Source organism: Lampetra fluviatilis, chromosome 50, assembly GCF_964198595.1.
Source record: "Lampetra fluviatilis chromosome 50, kcLamFluv1.1, whole genome shotgun sequence".
Lineage (NCBI taxonomy): Eukaryota > Metazoa > Chordata > Hyperoartia > Petromyzontiformes > Petromyzontidae > Lampetra > Lampetra fluviatilis.
Genome location: NC_136324.1, coordinates 282,546 through 301,651, shown reverse-complemented (window position 1 = coordinate 301,651; position 19,106 = coordinate 282,546). Strand labels below are relative to the sequence as shown.

The following is a 19,106-nucleotide window of genomic DNA, read 5'->3' as shown; positions in this document are numbered from 1 at the left end:
GTATATGTGACGATGTCCAGCCGGTACCCAAAACAAGCCAAGGATATTAATTTGACATCGGTGGATTCCATTAGTCATCTGAAGACTTAAACAAATCAGTTGACTGCCGTCTTATAAACAACATCGTGCTGTATGGTTATTGCAGACATATCCAAGATCGAAAAGAGCTGAACTTGCACGGCTGCCGATATGGACTACACCTAGAGCCGTGACTTAATGCCTCTTCTCTCGTGATGAACACATGAGATCGCAGTGGCTTTGGAAAGAAGAAGAAGTCATAGAAAACGAAGATCCCACGAGGTTCACAACTAAATTAGCAACAACGGCAAACATCAACGCTGTGGTGTCCGAATCGGACAGAAGATCGATCTCGTGGTTGTCCTTGGCTGGCACCGCCACCGACTTGCGACCCGCGCGGACATGAGCAGCAGCGACCAGAGTGGGCCTCTCTCGGAGGGGCACGCGAGGTGCCGCGCGTGGAGCCGCGGGGCCGAGGGCGCCGTGTTCCAGCTGGCCTCCGTCTGCTTGCTGCTGGGCGCCACGGGCGGCTCGGGCCTCGCGGGCCGCCTCTACTCGTACGGCCTCCTCGGCGCCGCGTTCCTCTGCCTCGTCGTCTGGGCCTGGCTCGACGCTTGCGCCATCGACGCGTTCGGGTGGAACTTCTTGCTGCTCGCGGCGTGCCTCGGCCAGGTGAGCGCTCTGCACCTCACCTGCTATCTTCCCGGTGGCGTCGGTAGCGACATTGATGCCGCGATCGCTCACGTGGGCCCCAAGGTGTGATTTGCCTCGCATGGTCGCACCTCGGCTATTGTATATCGCGGCTACACGGCTCATCTTGCCCAATCACATCGCCGTTATGCTCACGGTATCGAACATTTAACGCTGTCGGGGCGCTCTGTTTTAAATAAGTGTTTGTTCTTTTACACTGCTGTTGAAAACAGATCTCATGGTGGTTGTCAAGGGGGCCCCAACTCGTAGTTTTCGTCACGGGGGGAGGGGGGGCAAGGCACCCCCTTGCCCCACGCTCGCTACACTACACAAAGACAAAGACCCCCCTATAGCCCCAACAGGCTGCTGGGGAAAGTGCTGTTAGCGAGCACCGATGAATGCTGTCACGGCACACGAGGGGGTGCGTGACCAACACTACGCACCACCGCCTTTGTCTCCCCAGTGGTGATGTTCTCACACCGCACCAGGTACTCATTTGAGGTTTACTACCAGTGCCGCCACCACCATCACGAGCCCCATTGCCACCAGCATCCACAACCAGCATGGTCGACACATGGACACCTCTCCCTCCCATTGTGACGACTCTGCTCATGACCAATGGGCCAGTGTGTAGATCAGTGGTGGGGAACCCTCTTTATTTATTGAGAAACGATTGAGAATTTCAAATTCCTTTGGCCAGCCACACATTACTAACACACACTTCAGTCACGTCTGTCACTACAAGAGGCCCTTGTAGTGACAGAAGTGACTGAGAATGTTAAACTTCTAAAATATTCCCCTCTGGTATTCGATTGTTACGGCTCATATGTTTCCAGTAAATAATAAATGTTGTTTTCGGTAGTCGTCCTCATGTGAAATTAAGTCAGAGTTAACATTTGGCCCAAGGGCTATTGGTTCCCTGGTGGAGTCGGTAGCTTTATAGACAGAACTCAGGGTATGTTTGTTTTTTTAATAAACAAGTTGACTTGGCAATAATGTGAAGGGGAACGCCGTGAGCCTGCGTTTATTCCCATGCTGCCACTCTACTAATAAAATATTAATTTCATATTTATTTATACAGGAAGGGTCCGCCGAGTCTCGAGACTTGTACAGGGGAAGAGCGCATTGCTGCTCGTAGCCCAACTGTTTGTGGCAAGTAAAGTGTTGACATTCAGGCGAGAGCCACCCGCGAGACGGAGTGTCTTGTAAACGAGAGGACACCGAAGTACTCGGAAAAGACCCACGACGGGCGCTGCGGGGAGTCGATGATGCGGCACCGATTTGTGATTGTGCAATGTTTAGATCTGCCATGAGACGCGGCTGTTTCTTTGTTGTTCTATTCCTGTTTGCTTCTTGGCTGCGGTGACCTTTACTACTTCGTTTGTTTTGCCTTCGCCATGTTTGGTGACCCAGCACACTCTTGCAAATGAGACTGTCCCTGGAATCTTGAGTTCCCACCGCTGGTTGAACAAAATAACTTAAACTTGGCTTCGTCGTGGAGTGTGCACGTGGTGCAACTGCAGCACCGCATCGCCACGGGTTAGAGAGGCCCAGGCGCCGGTGGTCGAACGGATACATTTCGAGGTCGCAAATGAACCACAATGCCTGGCTTATCTTGTCATGGAGCATACACCATCACGCAAACTCCGGTCATCCTCGCAGCGGATTTTGGCTATCCATCGGACAAAAACGGCCACTGCAACGCGCGCTTTTAGATGCGCTACTGCGGCCGTCTGGAATGCATACGTAAAGTAGAGGGGGGTAAATAGGACAGGGGCCCCCCATTCAATGTATTTCACCAGGGCTCTAGTGAACCACGCTTACACCACTGCTGAACTGACTTCTCTTGGCCACCTCACAGCACAGCGGCTATTTGCGTTTCACGAATCTTTCTGCGATCCACCACCCGGGGCCCTCCAAATCGCCGACTGGCAAGGATGGCAAGGATGGCAAACGGCGAACGCCACCGCAGTCAGCTGGCCGAGAGCTTTTCTTTCTCTTTGTTGTCAAGATGCAAGTTGCTTAAGACTCGATGAGGTGGGAACAGGTTGGCAACCCTTGAGCCAAGGAGGACGCACCGTGTCAACATCTGGAGCAGCACGCAGACAGGGCTTACTTCCATACAATTGACTCCCAGCCAGAATATTGAGCAGGGGTCCGCAACCTGCGACGGCTGCTTCCTCAAGTTAGTAAGGAGCACCACCTTCTCGTATTCACATGCCATTGCGGCTCTTGAAATATAACTCTAAAAAAGTGCCGACCCCTGATCTAGAGGTCCCACTCTTCTCACTTTGAGTTGGTGGTCTGACATGGCAATGCATTATGGGAGGACTGAGCCTATGGTGACAATTACCCTCTGCTGCCTGTACAGACACATGCCACGAGTGTGTGTACATCTGTATCAGGGTATGTATAGTATTTGAGTCACGCTATACAGATACAGACTCGAAAGGTGTACGTACAGCATATCTCTACGAGTGTGTGTGTATAACTCTGTCGACATCTCTCTGTGAACTCGAAACAAACGCGGACTGAGTCTTTCGTCTGTTGTCCTCCCCCCGTACCTCCGATGAGCACGTCTGGCTGCGTACGGCACGAAAGAAGTTCCACGTGCACACTGCGAGTCTTGCGCTGTGCCTTTGTTTGGCCATTTTCCATGCAGGTGGATCAACTAAAACAAAGTTGCGTGACTGACGGATGATGAAGTTGATTCTGCCTACACACACATACATACACACACACACATACACACACACATATACACACACTCACACACGCACACACACGTGTGTGTCATCGCTGCAGGTGTTCTATCTCGCATACCAACTGAGACCGGCGCAGTTGGACCAAGCCTTTGAAGAACTTTACACGAGCATCTTTCAGCCTCTCCAGGTACCAAATGAAACAGTTGACACATTTTGGGCAAAAAAATAATCACAGCTTAGTGTTGCAAACATCACACCGCGGCCTTTCATCACAACCACAGTGTTCACATTAAAGAACTCCCTGTGCCACTGCTGTATGAGTCATGGGAGTTGTTTGAACATACTTCACCACACTGGTCAGCATGGCTTGGGGAAGGAGGCGGAGTGGGGCGGCTAGGGCTGGATCAGGTTCCGCTCGCCAGTGATGTGAGCCGTGATCGGCGATTGGATTCAGGCTGCTGGTTTTGTAGCGCAGCGCGCTCAGCGCGACACCACCGCACTCTCGTCTTGCACACACAGACAAAGATCCCCCCGATAGCCTTTACCAGACTGTCAGGCCAAGTGCGTGTCTGTATAGAGTTATTCATATATACACACATTGATACAGATATACACAAATACGAATGTTCAGTTTGATGTCGTTACCCCGCACCGTACGTTGGCTACATATGGTGTGAAAGAAGTTCAACGTAATACGTTAGAGCAAGTACTGTAAAATGAGGCACCTATGAAGGCCGGCACGGCACACTAGGGGGTGGATGGCCAGCACCACACCCGGCGGCCTTTGTCTCCCTAGTGAGGCTGAGTCGACCTAGGGGAGGCCCAGGACCGATTCAGATAATTGTCACTGGTGTTGGCCGTGAGCGGAACTCTAACTCGGATCGCCGGGTTCAAAGTGCAGCGCGCTAACCACTCCAGCACTCACCGCTCTATTTGGCAGCTTGTGTCACTGCAAGAGGCCTGACACAAGCACTGCCAATACCTCACCACGCTGGCCAGCACGGCTGGGTGAGGAGTTGGTTACGGCTGACGGGCGTTACGCTCCTCCTCCTCCTCTCCGTGTGTCGCGCTGGCCAAGGTACCACGGGAAGCCTTCCGCAGGGTCATGGCGTGCAGCGCCCAAGAGGTTCTGCTTCTCAAGCCCCACCACCTCTACGCCATGGAGGGCATCACACCCATCGACAGGCTCTCCATACTGCTGGCTGGCAGGTGTTCCGCTCACTCGCCGGCACCACCACTGCCATCATTGTCATCATCGTCATTGCTATTAGCACCACCACGACCACTGTCATCGTACTGACAATCATCATTACTATTATATCACCATGATCAACATCGACAGCACCATCGCCTGCACCACCACCACTGCCATCATTGTCATCATCATCATTGCTATTAGCACCACCACCACTACGACCACTGTCATCGTACTGACTGTCATCATTACTATTATATCATCATGTTCAACATCGTCAGCACCATCGCCTGCACCACCATCAATACCATCACCACCATCATTAGACGATTTGGAAGATGTGTTGTGCCCACACTTTACCCCACCACAGGAGGGTTTGAAGAGATATATTTATACCGTCTTGCCAGGAGACTAAACTGGTGACCTTTGGATTGCAAGTTCAGCATGCTAACCATTACTCACGGTCCTCCATAACAATGGATGAGTTCGTGTTGTATCTGACGCACACAGGGGAACACTGAGCGTCGTTACACCCGAGTCTTGTCGGTGTCCGTCACTGTCTAACCCCCAGGATAAGGGTGACTGTGGAAGGCCACTTTCTGCACTTCATCCATCCCTACCAGTTCCTGGATGCCCCAGAATGGGAGTCCCTGAGGCCGTCCGAAGATGGGAAGTTCCAGGTGAGCTCGTGTGGCTGTGTGCTGGTGGTGGTGAGCTGCTGGTGGTGGTGAGCTGCTTGTGGTGGTGAGCTGCTTGTGGTGGTGAGCTGCTGGTGGTGGTGGTGAGCTGCTGGTGGTGGTGAGCTGCTTGTGGTGGTGAGCTGCTGGTGGTGGTGGTGAGCTGCTTGTGGTGGTGAGCTGCTTGTGGTGGTGAGCTGCTGGTGGTGGTGAGCTGCTGGTGGTGGTGAGCTGCTGGTGGTGGTGAGCTGCTGGTGGTGGTGGTGAGCTGCTGGTGGTGGTGAGCTGCTGGTGGTGGTGAGCTGCTGGTGGTGGTGAGCTGCTTGTGGTGGTGAGCTGCTTGTGGTGGTGAGCTGCTTGTGGTGGTGAGCTGCTGGTGGTGGTGAGCTGCTTGTGGTGGTGAGCTGCTGGTGGTGGTGAGCTGCTGGTGGTGGTGAGCTGCTGGTGGTGGTGAGCTGCTTGTGGTGGTGAGCTGCTGGTGGTGGTGAGCTGCTGCTTGTGGTGGTGAGCTGCTGCTTGTGGTGGTGAGCTGCTGGTGGTGGTGGTGAGCTGCTGGTGGTGGTGAGCTGCTGGTGGTGGTGAGCTGCTTGTGGTGGTGAGCTGCTTGTGGTGGTGAGCTGCTGGTGGTGGTGGTGAGCTGCTGGTGGTGGTGAGCTGCTGGTGGTGGTGAGCTGCTGGTGGTGGTGGTGAGCTGCTGGTGGTGGTGAGCTGCTGGTGGTGGTGAGCTGCTGGTGGTGGTGGTGAGCTGCTGGTGGTGGTGAGCTGCTGGTGGTGGTGAGCTGCTGGTGGTGGTGGTGAGCTGCTGGTGGTGGTGAGCTGCTTGTGGTGGTGAGCTGCTGGTGGTGGTGGTGAGCTGCTGGTGGTGGTGAGCTGCTTGTGGTGGTGAGCTGCTGGTGGTGGTGGTGAGCTGCTGGTGGTGGTGAGCTGCTGGTGGTGGTGAGCTGCTGGTGGTGGTGAGCTGCTTGTGGTGGTGAGCTGCTTGTGGTGGTGAGCTGCTGGTGGTGGTGGTGAGCTGCTTGTGGTGGTGAGCTGCTGGTGGTGGTGGTGAGCTGCTTGTGGTGGTGAGCTGCTTGTGGTGGTGAGCTGCTGGTGGTGGTGGTGAGCTGCTTGTGGTGGTGAGCTGCTTGTGGTGGTGAGCTGCTGGTGGTGGTGAGCTGCTTGTGGTGGTGAGCTGCTTGTGGTGGTGGTGAGCTGCTTGTGGTGGTGAGCTGCTTGTGGTGGTGGTGAGCTGCTTGTGGTGGTGAGCTGCTTGTGGTGGTGAGCTGCTTGTGGTGGTGAGCTGCTTGTGGTGGTGAGCTGCTGGTGGTGGTGAGCTGCTGGTGGTGGTGAGCTGCTAGTGGTGGTGGTGAGCTGCTGGTGGTGGTGAGCTGCTTGTGGTGGTGAGCTGCTTGTGGTGGTGAGCTGCTTGTGGTGGTGAGCTGCTTGTGGTGGTGAGCTGCTGGTGGTGGTGAGCTGCTGGTGGTGGTGAGCTGCTAGTGGTGGTGGTGAGCTGCTGGTGGTGGTGAGCTGCTGGTGGTGGTGAGCTGCTGGTGGTGGTGAGCTGCTGGTGGTGGTGAGCTGCTGGTGGTGGTGAGCTGCTTGTGGTGGTGAGCTGCTTCTGGTGGTGAGCTGCTGGTGGTGGTGAGCTGCTGGTGGTGGTGAGCTGCTGGTGGTGGTGAGCTGCTTGTGGTGGTGAGCTGCTTGTGGTGGTGAGCTGCTGGTGGTGGTGAGCTGCTGGTGGTGGTGAGCTGCTGGTGGTGGTGGTGAGCTGCTGGTGGTGGTGAGCTGCTGGTGGTGGTGGTGAGCTGCTGGTGGTGGTGAGCTGCTGGTGGTGGTGAGCTGCTGGTGGTGGTGAGCTGCTGGTGGTGGTGAGCTGCTTCTGGTGGCGAGATGTGAACTGCCTCGCCTGGTATAGAGGAGGGCATGGGTTCGATTCCAACCCTGACGCCTGCTGCTGTATATTTGGAGTTTGCGTGTCTCTCTCCCCGTGGTAGTGAGAATTTTTCTCCGGGTCCTCTGCTTTTCCCTCCACATTTAGAAACGTGCGTTTAGAGTATTTGGTATAAGCCACTTCGTTTAGCTATCACTTGTGGCCAGGTCACTTCTGAAAAAGAGCTATATAGCTCAGTGGGACAAAATAAATGTTGTTTTTTTAATTGTAGTTTATAGTTCAGATACGACACATTAACAACCAGGCTGGTTGTGATTACATGAAAATGTAACCTTGATACCTCCACAAGGATATCCAAATAGCTGAGATAACATATCACTCAGGGAGTAAATCACTCAGAAGAAATACCACAGAGCCAGGATATCACGCAGCTTGAATATTGATCAGTATGACTCTGTGGGATACGTGTTGATCAGTAGGACTCTGTGGGATACGTGTTGATCAGTAGGACTCTGTGGGATACGTGTTGATCAGTAGGACTCTGTGGGATACGTGTTGATCAGTAGGACTCTGTGGGATACGTGTTGATCAGTAGGACTCTGTGGGATACGTGTTGATCAGTAGGACTCTGTGGGATACGTGTTGATCAGTAGGACTCTGTGGGATACGTGTTGATCAGTAGGACTCTGTGGGATACGTGTTGATCAGTAGGACTCTGTGGGGATACGTGTTGATCAGTAGGACTCTGTGGGATACGTGTTGATCAGTAGGACTCTGTGGGATACGTGTTGATCAGTAGGACTCTGTGGGATACGTGTTGATCAGTAGGACTCTGTGGGATACGTGTTGATCAGTAGGACTCTGTGGGATACGTGTTGATCAGTAGGACTCTGTGGGATACGTGTTGATCAGTAGGACTCTGTGGGGATACGTGTTGATCAGTAGGACTCTGTGGGATACGTGTTGATCAGTAGAGAGCAGCACAGGCCGGTGGTTAAGTGCAGTGTGATGTATCCTCTTAGCAGCAGTGTTTTTGGTTCGCGTCACACGGCTCTTTCACACGTGCTTCTACGGCCGTCTTCCGATATTATAAAGTGATTGGAGCTATGCACTTTTAAATTTGAAAACTAATTTACTAAGAACTTATTTTTGTGTTCAGTTTGTCGTCCTTCCTCCGCACCTCCGATTGGCACGGTTGGCTACGTACGGTGCGAAAGAAGTCCAACGTGCACGCGTAGACAAGACTGTGAGTCTGGCACCATCAAACACCCCCCCCCGTCCTCCGTGCTCTCCCCTCCACGTGCCAGGTGACGCTGACGGCCGACACGGCGTGCCGCTTCGTGTCGTGGCGCCGCAGGGAGCTGTACCTGCTGCTGGCGAGCGACCGCTACGCGGCGCGCCTCTTCTCGCTGCTGGTGGCCCACGACGTGGCCGAGAAGCTCTACCTGCTCAACGGGCGCCTCGGCGGCCCGCGGGGGGCCTCCCGCTTGGACGTGCGGCTGCCCGGCCTCGACCGCGACGCCGGCGATGCCGACGGCCGCACGAGCGTCGCTCCGGCGAGCCGCGTGCGGCGCGGGAACCCCGACGGCGACGGCGGTGGCGCCGTGGCGGGGGACGAGCCGCGAGCGACAAATGTCGGCGACCCGACCCGGGCTGAGCCGCGGAGGGAGGGCGGCCCCCACGCGAGACCCGCGCGCGGTTTCCAGGGGGGGCGGTCGGCCACGGAAGAGCGCGCGCCGAGGTTGGCACGGCGCGACGGGTTCCCTCTGGCTGCTACGGACGGGCGAGGAGAGTTGCTCCTGAGGGGACGACGGTCGGAGGAGACGCGGTCGTCGACGCAGACCCTGCACCTCTGACCGGCGCGTGCCCGGAAGAGGCGGCTTTCCGTCGGCGCCACAAACTCTGCCGTCAACTTTGAAGTTCGGTTATACACAGAGAACCCATTCTTCACACGCGCTGTCCTTGTACCTGGCTTACGATCGCCGTTACGAGACGCCACCATAGCTTTTGAAATGTACCCGAGAAATATTCCTTTCCAAGAACCCGTTCCTGGCTTTACGAACGCCGTTTACAAACATTGTTATAGAAGATGTAACTAGATGCACGAAACACATTTTCGACAACAATTCTATAACACCTTGTCTTCCCTGCTGTAGTTTAGCCACCTGTTTCGATCAACCGTGAAGAATATTACTGTATCCATCTACAAGTTCACGATGCCACCTCTGTCTACGACGAAGCAATGAAGATGAATCACGCACGTGTATGGTTTACGTAACGCTTCACAAACATGCGGTTGTCCTCTTAAAGGTATTTTATTGCAATACGGAAGCCAGTGGGGCAACTTTCAGGGCAACACGAGATGAGCGCGTTGCAAGTTGCGTGTTGCAAGTTGCGTGTTGCAAGTTGCGTGTTGCAAGTTGCGTGTCTGCAAGTTGCGTGTCTGCAAGTTGCGTGTTGCAAGTTGCGTGTTGCAAGTTGCCCCTTTCAGTGTTGGTTTTATGTCTGCAAGTTTGGGGTAACCCTTGGGCTGGTTTTAATAGTCCATTATCGCAAGACAACGTTCAACCACAGGCTCATTCATGTTGCATCACCTCTGTGAGAGTTGCCACGTGCTGCTATTACAGACACAGACGGACGGACGTGAGGTCCCCACACCTCCGACTGGCACGGTTGCCGACGTGCGGCGCGAAAGAAGTTCGAAATGCATCTCTACAGGGAGCTGGAACACTCGCACTTTCAAATGTTGCCGCAAAGCATGAAACATGCTGATACCCAAAACGTGAGCTTGTTTTACTGCACACGTTTCACTTATACGGCAGTGTCAGTCAATTGTGGATAGTTTCAGGAGATAGTTCTGCACTGTAGTTAATGAACGGTGAAGGTCATTACCAGACACAGTAACGTCTTGATCTATTATTTCCGTGTCTGCTGATGTGGCGGTGTTTGTTATACACAAACGATGGACAGTTGAGAGTTGACGCTTTGAAAAATGCGATCGCATATTGTCTGAGATCACGCTGCTGCTGCTGCTGCACACCGATTGGGAAATTATTCACCGTTCTTACCCTGAAATTTTATTGGAAAAATCAAATTGATTATTCATCTCACTTCTGTCTGCTTGCGTCTCCTGCTCCGCGTGGTACGTCTCATCCTGCTTTAGAATGAAGTTAGCATTTGCACGTGATTTAATATGAATAATTGATTTTGTCATGGACTTAAAGTGTCATTTCATTGAAATAATCAATTAATATTTACATGGCTAGACTTGCAGATGGCTGGACTATTTGACCATACTTCACCACAGTGGTCAGTGTGTGGGTTATTGCAGGCAGGGGGCCCTGATCACTCATCACTGATGTTAGTCGTGGACAGATATTAAACTCAGGTTTGTAACCCAGCATGCTAACCACTGCACCATTGATCAACTCCCTTACCCTTGGGTATGTGCCCTTAAAAGCTTCTGTTAATACTGTGAAATATTTTAAGCGAAAGTGTCCACTTCATGCCAAGGAGCGGAAACGTCCAATTGAACGTTCGCTTTGTAAGTCGCAAGACACAGCAAAAGTAACAACGTTTTTGAAGCTGCCATGAAGTTGCAATATTCTTTCAAAGCCAATAGGTTAAATCGGTGGTCACGTGAGTGCACAACATGAAGGTGACTAAACCGAGACGGTGCATTCTACGTCTAACATAGGTGAACAAAACTACGTTTTGTATCCGAATTTAAACGAATGTTGGATGATCTATTTGTTTTATCCAGGCCATCCCGGATAAGACATTACCCCGGATAATCTCGAGTTGAGTTGATATATGTTGCAGCATCACCGATCGCACGTGACACTGCCAATTGTCCCAAGTGCAACGAGAGACGCACGTGTCTCGTTGTGCACAGAGGCACCTCCTGGCCCATCTCCGTGCCACTCAAGACGACATCGTTTGACACTTTGTTCTGGGTCAGGGAGTCTTCTGTTGGCCGCCCTTGTGTGCAAAGAACATGACACCTGTTCTGATGGACGCGTCACCAAGTGCCAGACTGGACAGTGATCTGTTTGAAGGGAACAACTAAATGGGAATAGTGGCGTCGACTGTAATTGCGTGCGTCGCAAGTGTGGCACGTGCGAGTTAGGAGGAATTTGAAGAGTGAATCTCTCTCTATTCCTGCGCACGTTGCGACAGTTACGCTGGTCAGCAGAGGTGGGACAAAGTCATTGTTATGCAAGTCCAAGTCGAGTCGCAAGTCATCAAATTCATGACTCGAGTCTGACTCGAGTCCAAGTCACATGACTCGAGTCCACACCTCTGCTGGTCAGTGTCTTTGGGTTTCACCGCGTGTTGCTCTGCACAATGTCTGGTGTTGAGAACCGAATTCACTTCCCGAAAGAAGCTCACAGCACAAGGAGCGGAACGTCGGACATTGTGCCGAACAAGATGCGGCACAACCCAACGCACATCAGAGATATAACCGTTATCGTCCTGCGATGCAGCGTGGGGGTTTTGTTGTGTATCTGTATGTACCGCTGTACGATGGCTTCCTGCGATGCGGGTCGGATATTTGTTTACAGATAAGCCTGCGTGCTCGCCGCGAACCAGACAAGAGCAGATCTCGATTGCTGCCGTTGATGTAGCGGCTGATTTAAAACGCCGCGTGAGATGACGCGTTATCGCGCAAACACGTGCTTCCCCCGATGAGAGGCTGGGCTCCTGTCGCATCCGATCTTATAATTGCCCGTTTCAAACAGAATGACCTAGAAAAAAAGTTTATATTTTTAGTTATCACCATTCAGCATGAATGTTCCCGTTACAGACCAAGTTGTCATATATTTGGTTTGGGTTGGTGAGCATATATGCTTTGGATAAGTCTAATGACTTCAATTAACAGAGATAAATTAGTAGCACATTAATTAAATCACATTCTGTTCCATCACTCTCCTTAAAATATCTTTGAGCGGCCTCTGGGGCCTGCCAGACTTAGGTTAACGATCAGCATGTCCTTAAACATGCAAACTCTGGACCAGTTTTACCCATCTTGGGCTCATCAGCAGAGTCCACTGTGCTAAACATATCCTGCTGGTTTGCTGCATGTTATTGGTAAGTGTACTCTCTCTACACGACTGGCCATAAGCATATAAAACAATATTCTACAGAATGTCACTGAGCACTGTCGTGGAATATGCAGGGTAATAATGTAGTAACTTATTCGCAAACAATTAAACAGGGGTAGGATTAAGCGTCGAGTTATGTTGGAGATCAAGGCTTTATAATCTTGCACTAATGTCTGGAATATGCTATGGTTATAAAAACACGACCTTGGCTGCCCTGTGCATGTTGTGCCCTCTGTATTTACAATGGATAACGGCACACGAAGTACTATATAGCTGAAATAATACAAGAGACAATACCTTGTGAAATTACCTAAGGCACAGACACACACAGCATCACCTCAACGTCCTGTAATTATGTACTTAAGAAAAAGGTGCAGCCCTGCAATATCGTGCCCCTTACTCCGCTGACAGAAGGGCCGCTCTCTATGAGGGAGTTCTGTGTGGCTTCTCTATATATTTGTAACGATGTGCAATTTAGGGGGAAAAAGGCCGCAATGATTTTTCTTAAACATATGATGAACACCCATGTTTCAAGGACAATTTAAATCAGTAATGAGCACATGTCCTAAATCTTGCTTTCGTGCCTGCAGGAATTCATATTCTATGGGTCTTTCGGTAAAGTCACTGAAATAGGTTCAGAAAAAATAACAAAAAACTCCGACGTTTCGATCGCAAGGCAAGCGGTCGTCATCAGGAGGATGGAATGACCGCATGGCATCAGGATGGAATGACCGCATGGCATCAGGAGGATGGAATGACCGCATGGCATCAGGAGGATGACGACCGCTTTCGTTGCGATCGAAACGTCGGAGTTTTTTGTTATTTTATTTCAACCCATCTACGTGACTTTACCGAAAGGCCTATAGAATATCATATGTCTTCTAGTTGGTTATATATATATGTTTATAAAAGCAAACTTTTTTTAATGCAAAGGTGGAGTTTTTTTACTCGTTGATTTTCATTTGGGCCAACAACTTCATGGAACTGAAAATAAAAAAAAACATCCGTTATAAAACACCGTCTATTACAGACTATCGCAGTCAATCACATCTGCCCTATTTCCGCTGCCAAGGACATACATAAATATTGAGGAATCTAAGGGCAACGAAACAGACCGGTGGTGAAAGTCAACATGAGAACGTTGATTTTGAAAAGCCCTCGTATTGAAAACTTGACATGTTGCTTTTACAACAGACATCAGATGCACCGCTTCTTTATTTCAAGAGGTCATCGGTTAAATTCTATCTCTCGGCACGGCAGTTGAAAGCCTGGTGCACGTGTCTGAAAGCTCTCTTCCTCTGTCCACTACAGCAGGATAAACGGCTAGTCGACCACAGAGTGGTATGCCACGCGTGGTGGGATAAAGTGTGGGTACTCCCACCTCTTTCACGACATCTTTCCAGCAAGGAGGAGTAGGCCAACATACCCTCTGCAGGGCCTCTCTTGAACTCCGCCTTGTGGAGGTCATTCCACCAGCAGTGGCGTGAGCCGGCAGTTGCAGGCCTACACCTTTGCACCTGTATACTCTACCGTATATATTCTCGCAGCAATTGCTAGCACCACTCCGTACATCTATTTTATGTGCAGATATTGTCAAGACTTGCATTGTATTCCTCTGTGTTTGTGTACGCCCGGCAGGCAGGTTTGGGTTTTTTCCATCCAAGTGATCAATGCGCAACATTTAAGGCGTGTTCCGAGTCCCAAAGGCTCTCCCCACCCCCACCTCCCCCCGTTCGTCCTTTGTGTGGAATGACCGCATGGCAATTGGGGGCCGGTGCGAGCAATCAGGGCTGTAAATGTCAGCGTGATGTGTGCCACTTATAAAAGGGGACACCCATTACCGGCCCCTTTCGTGCGCGACGTTTACAGACCGCGCTGCGTAAATCAGTGGCTGCTGCGCCGAACGGGGGAATTTGTTTCATAATGAGACGCCTCGCCTCCAAATGCACTCCCCGTGGGCCCTGGTGCATGCACATGGGGGGGGGGGGTCTCTGTTAGAGACGGACCTTCCTCCTCGCGTCTTCACATTCTAGCCAGAGCAAACACATCCACATGCAATTCACGAATTTTTATATATTTAAATATACAAAGATGAAGACACCCCCCCCGTATAGTCTTAACATACTGTTGGAGCAAGTGCTGTTAGCGAGCACCTTTGAAGACCGGCACAGTAAACGAGGGGGTGGGTGGCCAGTACCACAACCGGCAGCCTTCGTCTCCCCAGTGGTGATGTTTACACACCGCACCAGGTACTAATTTGAGGCTGAGTCAACCTAGGGGACGTCTGGTCAGTGTGGAAGAGTAGGCCAAATACCCTCTAGAAGCGCGCTCGAGCTTTTCTCTTTGTTTTGTATACAAGCAGAGTGCTAAGACTCCACAATATGCACGGTGATGTCGGGATGTATGTCCGTAAGTCCGCCGATTAAAATAATTTCACAATTTAATATTTTAAATAAAAGCACAAACCATCGCAATAGTTTAGTCACCCACAGGATATGCGTATCATTTACCCAATAACAATGGTATTACTCGCCTTATATAAACGTGGCATAGTAGTTCTAAATATAGATCTTGTTTATAGCTTGGACTCTTTTACACATTAGAATTGCCCGTTGTGCGGTTGTAACCTCATTATCAACAATCGTTATGACCGCCTTCTAAAACTAACTACGGTATAACAAGTTACAAGTTCGGTCACCTCCCCTTCAGCTGATAACGCAACAAGGCTTGGACCTGTCACACCACGTGCCCAGGCTGCATTGGATATCTCTTGCATGCTGACAAATGTGCGACTACCCGACTGTGTTTTGTAAATTGTATTATTGGCACTCTCTCTCTATGTGTGTATCTCAAACGAAACAATGCAATTGCTCGCGATGAGGGTATTTTCTATGAGATATGTAACTGAATAAATACTTCTTTTTCGTTATCTCTCACGTGTGTTGGACTTTGTGACGAGCGTAAAACGAGATTCGACGGCGCTCTGTTGGCTTCCAAACTCCTCCCAACGCATCGCCATCCTCCCTCGTCTCGTCTCCCGGCTCACTCTGCCCCAGGGACCAATCGCTTCCTCCTCTCCATCAGCGTCAAACCTCGACTCCATGGGGTGGTGGTGGTGGCTCCTTCTCCTCAGCTGACACCAACGTCTCGAAACGCCGCCCGTGTACTCGTCCCAGACTGTTCACGCTGAATATCAAAAACCTTCCAAATGTAGAACTCGCTGCCACTGTGCTGGGGGTTCAATCGCTCACTCCGTGCGATGCTCACAGTATCCGCCTCCTGTCGGCCGTGCACATCTCGTTCTGTGTGCGCCTCTCATCGTTGGAATTGCACCGACGACTGTAGAGATATTTACCGTCAGTATTTTATTTGAAAAATAGAGACCCAGAGGAAGGGCCAGCGTACGGTCAGACAGGATGTGTTGGGGTAACACGACGAGGGAGATAACATCTCGCCACGGTGGCTAGGAGATGTTAACTACCTCGCCTGGTATACAAGAGGTCGTGGGTTCGATCCAGATCCCAACCCTGACGCCTGCTGCTGTAGATTTGCAGTTTGCGTGTCCTCTTCACAGAGGCGCCTCTATTAATCTCAAAACACGTGTTTGTGCTCAAAAACAAACCACGCATACAAAAACCATTAGTTGCCAATTAGCGATGTACACGCCGTGTGTTCCAATGAGTGAACTCCCGACTCACGAGATGTGCTTAATGAGGCTGATCGTGTTAGAGCACACGATGGCGTGTTGAGTGTAAGTGTGTGTGTCGTGGGGAGCGGTAGTGTAGCAGTCAGCTCGGTGCGCTATGAACCCGGCGACCCGAGTCCGATTCCCGCTCACGGACAACACCACTTGATGAAGTTAGTTGTCATTACTGGCGAAGCGTCGTACTCGAATTGTAGAAGTTGTGGGCTTACTCTCCGACACACCGATGTGCTGAACTAGTAACGAATTGTCATGTTTCGTTTACGTGAAAAATCTTACTAATTGGCTGTGCCGCGTCGTGGCGGGTTTAACGACACATTTATATTTACGCGACCTAATCCAAAACACCTCATATGGATAATATTTGTCGCGAAAGCCGACGACGTGTTAAACTGGTGTGGTGTGTAAACTATCATGTGTCGTACCGGCCTTCATAGGTGCTCGCAAACAGGACTTGCCCCAGCAGTCTGCTAAGGCTATATGGGGGATCTTTGTTGCTAATTCGCTCTGTGTGTTTATTAGACAAATGTCATTTATGGTCTTTGAGCCATTGGATCAAAACATGGCTTATTTGTACCGAAAATTCTACATGATAGAAATTACACGGTGGTAGCTTATTGTAAGATTGTTTATTTTATTTGAAGGTTGCCATAGTATGTATGATATAGAATAATGTTTTGGGATAATAAAAATAAGTTATCTCAAATATCTATCAGATATAAACAAAACCTCAACAAATTCATCAATATGTGCCATGACTAAGGGGCATTGTCTGAAATGTCACTAATTGTAGATATATATGTTTTATTTCAATGCAATGGATCCATGTGTTGAGTTGTTTGGTTAATTGTGCTTGTGCATCATTGCCAACGTAGTTTCTCCAGTGAATGTGTTTAAGATGTTATATGAAGTGTGGCTATGGGACAGGCTACACAGCTGTCTTGGTCTTGGTGGAAACTGCCGATCATCGCATTCTCCACCCCAGATGGTAGCGACCAACACGCTTGACTCGTCCATCATCTGCTTGGAGTCATTAAATAAACGAACAATTTGTGGCATCCCAACACTTGTTGTCCTGTGGAAAAACTGGCCCCCAGTTCCATATGAATGTGGAATTTCCACCACTCAGAGCAACCAACGGAGACGAGCAACGCCCAATGTTGGCTTCAGAATGGAGACACATTGGCCCAGGCAAACAAATGTCACCCAGGCTCATGGGTTCTGTAATATTTTCCTGCATGTGTTTGTCCTCGAAGCATCTATTTGATCAATGTAGGTTAACTTCGTAATAGTAACACAACTTTATACTAAAGTTTAAATTACATTGGGTCACTTGTACGAGAGTCACAGTGACACCACGTGAAAAACAAGAGCACCGAGCGATGCATTAACGCTTTTGCCGTGACGTGGCTGTCAAGGTTTAGCGAGTGAGTGGCCGTGTCTCCACCATTACAATGGTTTTCGGGTCAATTTTGTTAACATCTGAAGCTGACGCTTTGCCTTTTGACTCCACTCTATCTTCACTCTCCACCCACCACCCAGGTAGCCAGGAGAGATCAGTAGCGAGGCGTGGTTGGCATGGGCCCTGGAGGAAGCAATGAAATGAGCCCGCTTGGGTCCGGGTGCAGTTGCACCGCCTGCGCACTCGATAGCAAGGCCACTGGGTAGAAGTTGTCTCGGTTCACCTTAAAGCGACGATGTTCCGCTGTGGAACAATAGTCCCTCGTGGTATCGAGCACGCAAGGACGTTCGGCATCCTGACCTTACAGGATTCCATCAAAAGCTCCATCTGCGGTCTTCACGTTCCCAGCAAGCCGTGCAATGTTATTCCGAGGTCTCGTAATAGCAGCCGTGTGTATATTTAACACAGGTCCCCGTGCGTTCCGAAGGGACTTGTTGTCACCTTCACATCAGGTTATCACTTTCCGGTTTCGAATATCTGGTTGAATTAAAGATGGGATGCGCAAACACAGTGGAGCGGGAGCAGTTTTTGCGAACCCCTGATGATGATGGTTGTAATCCCCAGCGAAACGTCGTACAAATTTGTCAGATTTTTCTTGATTTTCAACATTCCTCTGGATTTGATCATATCCCAAGGGGGTTCGAGAGTACACTATGCACATACGCGCGGTTGGCCACGTACGGTGCGAAAGAAGTTCAACATGCATACAATGGAAAATCGTCAATTCTTGCGTACGTCAAATCAATGCATGTGCCATGAGCTTAATAATTAATCGGTATTTGAATTTATTAATCGATGCAAGATTAAAGTATGGAAAAATGCCTAGTATCTATGTATATGTCTTTCATATTTGTAAATGCAGAACACGGCTGTGTTACAAAAGTAGACCAATTCAGAACACTGCATTTCTAATTTATCTTGCGGTAGTTGGTCGGCTGGCAGGTCACGCAGGGTGGGTTACGTGTGGGGGTTGCCCACCTATTCTAAAGGGATCCCACCAACCGCCTCGTTACCATAACCAACAAAATCATCACTGATTAAGGCAGATCGGAGCCCACCCCACACGTATCGATTATCGCGACTCGCCGTCAGAATTCAATGTTTACAAAAAAATGTTTATACTAGCCAGATGAGAACTCATACGACCGGGATAGTCTCAAGCTCCACCTCAAAGGAACCTCACCACAGGAATTCGGATTGAGGGCATCGCGAAGAACCCTGCGGATGTCTTGGAGCTCTTCTCTAAGAATGACGCAGACGGGAGCGCAGCAAGCAGCAGCTCCGCCAACCTCGACTCCCTCCGCTACTGGAGAGTACAATGCAGAATAGTTACTGATGTTATAATACATTAGTATTTAAAATCACATGTTTACCATCTGTATTGTTAGTGTGATTACCCTGAATAGTAGCGCTCATGCGAAATACATTTCTGCCGGGAACGCATCCCCATACATACAGTGGAATAATGACCCCCTTTCAACGCCGATTCGATTAGCGCTCCTCACCTCTGCAGGAACGCATCTTGCTCGCTAAGCGAGGCCTGCCTGCGCGTGTATTTCCCTATTAAGGCCACACGCAGTGCTCTGCGTGGGACGGACGCGTAAAGTCTCGTGGCTGTATCTGTGCACTCGCAATGAGGTCGCCATCTAGTGTCGACGCAAACTCCACGCGCGCTTGGCAG

General features: G+C 50.4%; 1 protein-coding gene across 1 annotated transcript in view; it reads left to right on the top strand.

Annotated features, from left to right (window-relative positions):
* Positions 1-387: 387 nt before the first annotated feature.
* LOC144948540 (uncharacterized) overlaps positions 388-19,106 on the top strand; it is a 33,399-nt gene continuing 14,680 nt past the window's right edge. The window contains exons 1-5 of the mRNA XM_078878110.1: positions 388-690; positions 3,514-3,600; positions 4,492-4,622; positions 5,180-5,288; positions 8,463-9,001. Of these exons, the coding sequence (XP_078734236.1) occupies positions 421-690; positions 3,514-3,600; positions 4,492-4,622; positions 5,180-5,288; positions 8,463-9,001 (1,136 nt within the window). The 5' untranslated portion in view covers positions 388-420. The remainder of the gene's footprint in view (positions 691-3,513; positions 3,601-4,491; positions 4,623-5,179; positions 5,289-8,462; positions 9,002-19,106) is intronic.